Here is a 10,467-nt window from a genome sequence, read left to right as displayed (position 1 = left end):
ACATCAAAGTTCAATCATTGTAACTTATTCATGAGTCAATAAATAGCTAAATTAACCATACTTATTTAGCATGTACTTGGGCATGTTCAGTGCAAACAAACGCACAGACAAACACGGACACATTAATTGAATATGGAATATTGCCCCTTGGGAACTACTGGCTTCTACCTTTTAATAACTGCACAAAACAAAATGTCAAGAAAACAACTGCTGAACCACATAGGCCTACTGTTTATTTTTGATGAAGCTACAATAACGTCCCTAGACAGCCAACACAGTTCAAGTTCTAAATCTTGTTCTATAATGACCAATCAAAAATAGTTCCACAATGTTGCAAATGTCATAAAAACAATCACCATACACTGCATGTTGAAGTCATAAAATGTCATGTAAAAGTGTCTAATTTATTATCTATCTACATTTTGAATAAAAAATGTAGGTAACAAAAAAAATCACATACAGTGAATATACACGTGAAAGTTTTTCCAAGTGTTTTGCTTACAATTGAGACAAACTGTAAAATGATATGAGATTGGCAGCCGTTGTCAACAGGATCACTGTTGATCATTTCAACCTTGTGCCAAAGAAACCATACATCAATCAGACAAAGACAAATTGAACAATGATGGCTTAGCAAAGAAACACCAGTATCTCCTGCATACCACAATCAACTTTTCGGTTCTAATCTGTTTCCATTTGGTTTCAATTAAATAATCTAGTTCTCTAAACAGTTGTATGCATCTGTCTTTAATTTGCTACCCAGCGTATATAGTTCGCTAGCGTTTGCTGACACAGTAAAATCATACCACCTCTTCTACATTATTCTGACCAGATTGTTTCTCACAGAGCATTGAGTCCCGTGATTTCCCCATCCCCCTCAACTGCTCCCTTCTTCATCTCCCGAAGAGCCACTGCCTCCTTTTTAGCCTGTTTCTCTGCATCCAGCTTCTTACTAGCCCTGGAAAGCATTTTCATCATATTTCAAAACATGTCAGAGGTAAATGATATGCAGAGTCACAGCCTCACAACCTTACCATTTCTCCTCCACATCCTCGATGGTGTCAGGAAGAGGGATGTTGAGGGTTTCAGGGAGGAAGAAGGCGATGATGCCAGCCACCACAGCAGCACCTCCATAGATCATACTGGGCAGAGCGGGCAGCATCTCTTCCAGGATCAGCACAGCAGGCGCTGCCATGGAGCCCACCCTGGCCATGGTGGAGGTAAATCCCATTCCTGTCTGTCTGCAGGGGGAGGAGGAGGTGGAGGAGAGAGGGGGAGGAGGATGCGGAGAAGGAGGAGGAGAAGTAGGGAAATTGCTAATTAAACCCAGAAATACATAATATACCTAAGTATTCACACCCCTGAGTCAATACATTTTAGAATCACCTTTGGCAGCGATTACAGCTGTGAGTCTTTCTGGGTAAGTCTCTAAGAGCTTTGCACACCTGGATTGTGCAATGTTTGCCCATTTTGTTATTTTTTAAATGATTTAAGCTCTGTCAAGTTGGTTGTTGATTATTGCTAGACAACCATTTTCAGGTCTTGCCATAGATTTTCAAGCCTATTTAAGTCAAAATTGTAACTCGGCCACTCAGGAACATTCACTGTCTTCATGGTAAGCAACTCCCGTGTAGATGTGGCCTTGTGTTTTAGGTTATTGTCCCGCTGAAAGGTGAATTCATCTCCTTGTGTCTAGTGGAAAGCAGACTGATCAAAGTTTTCCTCTAGGATTTTGCCTGTACTTTGGTGTTGCAAACAGAATGCATGTTTTGGAATATTTGTTATTCTGTTCAGGCTTCCTTCTTTTCACTCTGTCAATTAGGTTAGTATTGAGAAGTAACTACAATGTTGTTGATCCATCCTCAGTCTTCTCCAATCACAGCCATTAAACTCTGTAACTGTTTTAAAGTCACCATTGGCCTCATGGTGAAATCCCTGAGCGATTTCCTTCCTCTCTGGCAGAGTTAGGAAGGACACCTGTATCTTTGTAGTGACTGGGTATATTGATACACCATCCAAAATGTATTTAATAACTTCATCATGCTCAAAGGGATATTTCATGTCTGCTTTGAATATCCCTCAATGAAGTGGTACCTGATGATGGTGTTGTCTAATGAAGTGGTACCTGATGACGGTGTTGTCTAATGAAGTGGTACATGATGACGGTGTTGTGTAATGAAGTGGTACCTGATGACGGTGTTGTCTAATGAAGTGGTACCTGATGACGGTGTTGTCTAATGAAGTGGTACATGATGACGGTGTTGTCTAATGAAGTGGTACCTGATGACGGTGTTTTCTAATGAAGTGGTACATGATGACGGTATTGTCTAATGAAGTGGTACATGATGACGGTGTTGTCTAATGAAGTGGTACATGATGACGGTGTTGTCTAATGAAGTGGTACCTGATGACGGTGTTGTCTAATGAAGTGGTACATGATGACGGTGTTGTCTAATGAAGTGGTACATGATGACGGTGTTGTCTAATGAAGTGGTACATGATGACGGTGTTGTCTAATGAAGTGGTACATGATGACGGTGTTGTCTAATGAAGTGGTACCTGATGACGGTGTTGTCTAAGGAAGTGGTACCTGATGACGGTATTGTCTAATGAAGTGGTACATGATGACGGTGTTGTCTAATGAAGTGGTACATGATGACGGTGTTGTCTAATGAAGTGGTACCTGATGACGGTGTTGTCTAATGAAGTGGTACATGATGACGGTGTTGTCTAATGAAGTGGTACATGATGACGTTGTTGTCTAATGAAGTGGTACCTGATGACGGTGTTGTCTAATGAAGTGGTACATGATGACGGTGTTGTCTAATGAAGTGGTACCTGATGACGGTGTTGTCTAATGAAGTGGTACATGATGACGGTGTTGTCTAATGAAGTGGTACATGATGACGGTGTTGTCTAATGAAGTGGTACCTGATGACGGTGTTGTCTAATGAAGTGGTACATGATGACGGTGTTGTCTAATGAAGTGGTACCTGATGACGGTGTTGTCTAATGAAGTGGTACATGATGACGGTGTTGTCTAATGAAGTGGTACATGATGACGGTGTTTTCTAATGAAGTGGTACATGATGACGGTGTTGTCTAATGAAGTGGTACCTGATGACGGTGTTGTCTAATGAAGTGGTACATGATGACGGTGTTGTCTAATGAAGTGGTACATGATGACGGTGTTGTCTAATGAAGTGGTACCTGATGACGGTGTTGTCTAATGAAGTGGTACCTGATGACGGTGTTGTCTAATGAAGTGGTACATGATGACGGTGTTGTCTAATGAAGTGGTACATGATGACGGTGTTGTCTAATGAAGTGGTACATGATGACGGTGTTGTCTAATGAAGTGGTACATGATGACGGTGTTGTCTAATGAAGTGGTACATGATGACGGTGTTGTCTAATGAAGTGGTACATGATGACGGTGTTGTCTAATGAAGTGGTACATGATGACGGTGTTGTCTAATGAAGTGGTACCTGATGACGGTGTTGTCTAATGAAGTGGTACCTGATGACGGTGTTGTCTAATGAAGTGGTACCTGATGACGGTGTTGTCTAATGAAGTGGTACATGATGACGGTGTTGTCTAATGAACTGGTACATGATGACGGTGTTGTCTAATGAAGTGGTACCTGATGACGGTGTTGTCTAATGAAGTGGTACCTGATGACGGTGTTGTCTAATGAAGTGGTACATGATGACGGTGTTGTCTAATGAAGTGGTACATGATGACGGTGTTGTCTAATGAAGTGGTACATGATGACGGTGTTGTCTAATGAAGTGGTACCTGATGACGGTGTTGTCTAATGAAGTGGTACCTGATGACGGTGTTGTCTAATGAAGTGGTACATGATGACGGTGTTGTCTAATGAAGTGGTACATGATGACGGTGTTGTCTAATGAAGTGGTACCTGATGACGGTGTTGTCTAATGAAGTGGTACATGATGACGGTGTTGTCTAATGAAGTGGTACATGATGACGGTGTTGTCTAATGAAGTGGTACCTGATGACGGTGGGGTAAAGCTCTCCAGTAAACAGATAAATACAGGTGAAGGATGCAGAGGTGAAGGCCTTCCCCAGACAAGCCAGAGTAGTCCTAATAGACTGCATGTCTGTGTTGGGATCAAAGGGGTTGTCATTGCCAATCCTTGTCAATAACTGTTCTCAATTAGATTATCAAAGATAAGACCAATGGCATTTAATTAGACGCGAGCACAGTAGCCAACACAAAGTTGTGTGACCATCTAACCTGTGGGGACGAAGATGTTGGTGAATATCATCAGGGCAGACATGAGGAGACATGTTCCCTGAGTGATCCTCCGACCCAGAAAGGTAAGACTCCCCAGAGCCACCAGCTTGGCGGGGAAGTCCACCAGCCCAAAGATGATCTGGATCAGGTAGATGTTCACCCCAAACTTCTGCAGGTCCATTGCTAGGCCGTAGTAGGCAAAACTGGTAGAGAACCTGTAGGGTGAGAGGTTAATCGGATCACTGGAAGGTTTTGTAGATAAGAATAGGTACAAAGGTAACTGGAATTACAAATGAATCTTACCAAACAATGCACTTTACCAAACAATGAACCTTACCAAACAACCATAAGACAGAGAGATATTCTTCTCATCACTCTGGTGCGTATCAAGTCGTATGCTGTATGGGTGGTCTTACTCGACTGGACCTCTTTGTGCATGTGACATTCCAGAACCTGTAATCACACACATGCACATGCACAAACACGCACACACACGCACACACACACACACACATAGCCGCATGCACACATGCACAAACAGACACACACACACACACAGACAGACACACACACACGCAGGTCATAATCCTTCTCTGAGCTCCAAGATCACCTCACCCTTCCAAGAACCTCTCAATATGCCCGTATCCTTCGTTGTACCCCAGCCAGCTCTCTCACCTCCAGGGTGATCTTCTCTACCATCTCAGGTTTGCGGTTGATCCTGGCCACACGGTGGATGTGTTTCAGGGCCTTGTCAGACCTGCGATTTAGCACTAGCCAGCGGGCAGACTCAGAGTACCACCTTAGGACCAGTTAGAAAAACACAAGAGACATTGTCTCTGGAAACCTTTCAAAGACTGCCATTCACCCATCAATCAAAAGGTGAGACATCCTGAATTGTTCATTCATGATATGGTTAAGTACCTGTATAGTGGTGCAGTAAAATGATAGGCTCACCAGCTATAGAGGAAGAAGAGGAAGAAGGGAGCGCAGACTGCCACCTGCAGCTTGCGCCAGTCCCTGAGGCTGTGGGCGATGCCTGCCAGGACCATCTGGCCAAAGGTGAAGAAGAAGGACGAGAGGGTGCCCACTAGAGTGCGGGACTTGGTGGGAATCCACTCCACCTCTGTGGACAGAAGTCTGTTATGACTCTGTTGTCTTGCGACAGGCAGTGGGTGGAAATGGGAACTCTCCAATGTAAAATCATCTGATTCATCAGAACTGGATTTCCCCAGGGTTTTCATTCCCGGACCCACCTCTGGCAAAAGGTAATCAATTTCCCCCTTGAAAGACTTAAAAGACAGTAACATTTTCCTTATGCTTAAAAGACTAACAATTTCCTTACGCTGCATGACCTGATAGTGTGCCAACTTTCACACATCACACAAAAAAAGAGTGGAGCATCTAAGCCGCAGGTAGGCTAGCGGTTAAGAGCATTGAGACAGTAACCGAAAGGTCGCTGGTTTGAATGGTGAAAAATCTGCCGATGTGCCCTTGAGCAAGTCTCTTAACCATAATTGTAAGTCGCTCTGGATAAGAGCGTCTGCTAAATGACTCAAATGTAAGTCTCTAGATGTATGGGCTATAGGTGGGGTTGTAGGGAGACTCACTGAGAGAGACTGTGTTGAGGATCACCCCAGATACTGCCATGCCTGTCATGAAGCGGAAGATACAGTAGGTCATGAAGGAAGGTGAGAAGGCTGTACAGGTGCCCAGCGTGGCTAGCTGAAAATAGGACCAGATCAACAAGGCCTTTCGCCCAAATCTAGAGGGGAAAACAAATAGGGGAAACCACAGCAACACTTGCTCAAAAGTCACAAGAACACAATGCATTGTTGTTGTTGGTGGCAACTAAGCACCAAATTCAAGCCCTACCAAATCATTGAGGAGAGAATGTTCCCTACTGTGAAGTAAATTACATAGACACACACACACACACACACACACACACATACACACACACACACACACACACACACACACACACACACACACACATACACATACACATACACATACACACACACACACACACACACACACACAGGGAAAACTTTGCTTCTGTGAAATTACTAAAAGTTCTGTGTGTAAAAATAAATAAGATAAAAGTCTGATATGTGGAGAATGTTAATCCTGTACTTTCAACCAGCTGGGCTCTATTCTGTCCAACCACAAAGAAGATCAGGGTTCAAGCCAACAGTTGTTTTTTTGTGTTAAAGAGTCAATGATGTCCTGGCAATGGATACAGTAGGCTACATCTTAATTAGTAATGTCAGACATCTATTTACAGTACTGATTTAGCTCTAGGTTACCTATTCATAATGTACACCTGCATCCATTTGTATCACATTGACCACAATCCTTCATAGGGTAAATGCAGTTCCTCTGTACAACCTCTACAACGATAACGTGATGTTCTATAGGACAATATGATGATTGAATTGTTGAATTCCTTTGCCTTGATGAAAATGTTGAACACAATGACGCTATAAGGTATTCCGTGTCTGTGACAGGACGCTGCTCACCTGTCTGACAGCCCTCCAAATATGATAGCCCCTGCCAGGACCCCACCCATATAAATAGTCTGGCTCATCTGTTTCATAGGACGGAGGGTACAGACCAAGTCCCACTGGAAAACAAGATCACAAACCTTTTCTTATAGGCAGGATTGTAATATCACATTCTTTGCCTTGACATTCAGCAACGTCATAAGGTCCACTGTTAGTGAACTATTAGACCTATTGAATGATACTACTAATAATATACACGTTTATTCATAAATCATACATCATGTGTTTCACAGGAGAAGCACATGTACTTTTATTATTTTATATTACAAGTACTAATTTATGGCGCAGTAGGCCTACTTAAAAAATAGTAAGCCTATTGAATGATAATAATCATAATATACAACTTTATTCATAAACCATGCGTCATGAAGCATTTTGCAGGGGACGCACAAGCACTTCTATTATTTTATACCTACTAATTTATAACCCAGTACTTAATAAATGCGCATGGACATCTCCACTTACCTCTGAGACAACTGTGGACAGAAATTCTGTTTTGTCATAGGTCCAGCCATCCAGACATATCTCTGTCTCAAGCTTTGAAAAGTTAGCCTGATGTCCAATGACGCTTACGTTGCTTTCAAGAAGATGCCACTGCGCCTTGACATACCTCGTACACTTGGACAATTTGGTCCCACTGGCATCCATCGGGATAAAGGCGCGAAGGAGCTCTCTGTCATCCACTTCTGATTGAGAGATGTTTTGACTACTGGCAATAGAAGTCCTATTGGGTATGGTACAGTGATGTCCAGGCATACCAGCTGTGAAATTATTCAACAGATTCTGGCTTGCCATCAGTAGACCAGGAATAGACAACAAGGTAACATGGATCCATTGGAAACGCCCGAACCCGCCAACGTCATTCAAGAGGTCCGCAAAACCCATATCGGCGATTCTGAGAGGAACAGTAGGCTAGTGTTTGTAGCCTTTAAACTGCTGTAGCAAAGTCTAAGAAAAAGGCTTGCAAAAGTTCTAAAAAAAGTTATTCGAAAAGTTATTGGGAAATCATTGAGTGCCGTTATTGTCCTATAAGACAACTCCAAAGGGCCAAGTGGTTGTGATGTGGTGTTCACCGGCTCCAAATCCGCTGCTCAGCGCAGTAGTTAATTTTATACCTCTCTGAAGTTTCACCTGCTACTCCTGCACACGTTTTACAACACTACGGGAACCTCACAATTCTTAACTAAGGTGTTAATGGTTGTTAGACAACAGATCGAGGTCAGTTGTATTCCTTGAGGGAACGTGACTGCTTGAGATTCTGTGAATTTGCATGTGTCCCAAAAAGCCTATAGGTCTATAGAAACAGTGTGACATAGACGTGAATAATAACGGTGATGTTGAATAATATTATCCCCATATTGGAGTTCTAATCTAGACTCTCCTTCAAAACTAATGAATGCCACGTAATCGGGTTACACGAAAGCAAAGCAAAAAAGTAACAACAAAAAAGCCCCACTAAAGCAAAGCCTTTATAATGGAATTTCACAGCAAGGGCTTGTAATGACATGCAAGGGCTCAGAGAGAAACTCATTGACATAATAATCCAGCTATGCCACTCAAATGCGTTGTTTTAGCATGTTAAGTGTTCAATTCAGCCCTAGTTCATCTCAAATGAGCCTATTGGTGCAGTGGCGGACCATTTCAACTGGGGGGGCCAAGCTGGGGCCAGTTGTACTGTTAGAGGGGCCAATTACATTAGACGTTATTGTCATCGTTTTCTTCACTGCATTGCAGGCATTAGCAGGCAAAAGACCATGTTCCGCGTTGCCACTGTCTATTAACGGATGAACGGATAGCAAAAATGAGTTATGTAAAAATTATTTCATACTCCACATTTAGGGGGGCCATAAAGGGGTCCAAAATTGTTGTCACAGGGGCACTGGCCCCCAGAACCGCAAGTGTATTGGTGACGTTGGTGTAACATTAAGATTACGGATTCCTCAGATTCAGGCATAGAGTTCATGGAAAGGTTTTAGAATGTACACACACAGGCATCATATACTGTATCTTCCTTTGAGATATCCAAGGGGGCCAACCCATGCTACAGACGCACTGCTTGTGTACATAGACAGCTATAAAGTGGCACCCGAGGGCACATAAACAAGGGACGCCCTTGAGCAAGGTACTTAACCCTAATTACTCCGGGGTCGACGATATAATGGGAGACGCTGGCCGTGACCTCACTCTCCAAGTGTTTCTCAGGGAGAGTTGGGATATGGAAAAAATACATTTCCAATTCACACATGCGTATTAGTACACACTTGCACATGTGTGAAATAGTACAAATAAGCACCCACCAAATTAAACTTTTTTTTGTTGCATTAACTGGCCAATCAAATATTGACAACAGGGGTCCTGTGACTGTTAAAAGCTCACAGGGCTGAGGAATCATTGACCAACATGAGGACACTTTACTCTGTGGCCTATAGCTACATCCGGATCCTTCCCTCTCTCGAATCGTCTATTGGCCAGTTATGAGTTATATCATCTCCACCATTGTCACCTTCATCACTGATTGACCCCCTCATCATCCAGGGTCGGATTACCCATCAGGCACATGCCCAGGGCCCCACCCCCCACTGATGTTATGTAAAAAACCTGGCATAAACTATGGCAAAATATGTAGAATTTCATGAAATTAGCTTTAAAATTGAATTATTGTTTAAGCCACAAGGAAAAATGTGTATAATTATAGGAAGTTAGTTAACAGCAACATATTCCCTCAGCCACCTAGAGGGGCCCTTTCATCACCGTCATATGTGTTCGTGCATCAGTCTCTTTGGATAAAGTGTCTGCTAAATGGCATATTATATTAAACAAATAACTCTTACGGGATGACTTCTAGATTGGAAGTACAAATCACATTTCATCTAGTTGTGGCTCAAGCAATTTCAGTCAGCCGTTCACTCGATGTTCAAAACCAAAATTGTTGCTTTTTCCCCCTCATTACTTCAATCTACTGTACAGAAGAGCGAACTGGAGCCTAATTACATAACAGAAATATGTTTCTCTGTTCCCCCCACAAATTACAAGTAGTTAGGGATGAAAATAAACTAGGATGAGAGAACAGCCTATCCCAGCAGATCTCATTCATTGGCTGATGAGTCACTCCCTGGTTATACATGGCCTTTCTGTGTGCCGCAAAATGGACGTCATGGTTTCAAATATTACACTCACTGTCAGTACGAGACACATTATATTCTCTGTGACATGAGCACATTCATTTGACATTAGGTGGTCATGAACCCAACTGTCTAGTCGTTGGCTTGGAGGAACGGTACATTCCATACTAGTTTCTTTCCCCTAGCTCCTAACATTACTACGTTAATGTACACTCAACTGAAAGACCTTGATACAGTATGTGTAAGCCAGATGGCACTACACGCGTTACTTAGCAGAGTAATGTAGTGCCATCGTCATATTCCTTAAACCCATCTTCTCAGGGTTGGGAGAGTCATGGAAAAATGCTGAGATTTTTCATTCAATAATCAGAGGAAAATACATAGCCTACTTATACAATCAACCTTTTCTTATCTAATCCTCCTATTGCATCATGTATGATCCTTTACACCGATACGGTAATTCTGTTGGTTTTACCAGCTCATACACAAACTGACAAAACAGGATAAATGAGTCGT

The 10,467-nt window shown here is 42.6% G+C and overlaps 1 protein-coding gene across 1 annotated transcript; it reads right to left on the bottom strand.

Moving 5' to 3' along the window:
- Window positions 1-195: 195 nt before the first annotated feature.
- oatx (organic anion transporter X) lies at window positions 196-7,894 on the bottom strand. The gene is given in 10 exon segments (NM_001139884.1): window positions 196-958; window positions 1,035-1,241; window positions 4,017-4,125; window positions 4,263-4,477; window positions 4,600-4,715; window positions 4,938-5,061; window positions 5,217-5,385; window positions 5,870-6,024; window positions 6,785-6,888; window positions 7,295-7,894. Coding segments are annotated over 10 exon segments (1,737 nt in total). The 5' UTR covers window positions 7,715-7,894; the 3' UTR covers window positions 196-840.
- Between the last annotated feature and the right edge of the window lie 2,573 nt (window positions 7,895-10,467).

The sequence above is a fragment of the Salmo salar genome, chromosome 11 (genome assembly GCF_965601325.2).
Source record: "Salmo salar chromosome 11, fSalSal1, whole genome shotgun sequence".
Classification (NCBI taxonomy): Eukaryota; Metazoa; Chordata; class Actinopteri; order Salmoniformes; family Salmonidae; genus Salmo; species Salmo salar.
Note: the sequence above shows the minus strand (reverse complement) of the source record. Positions and strands in the feature narration are given on the sequence as shown.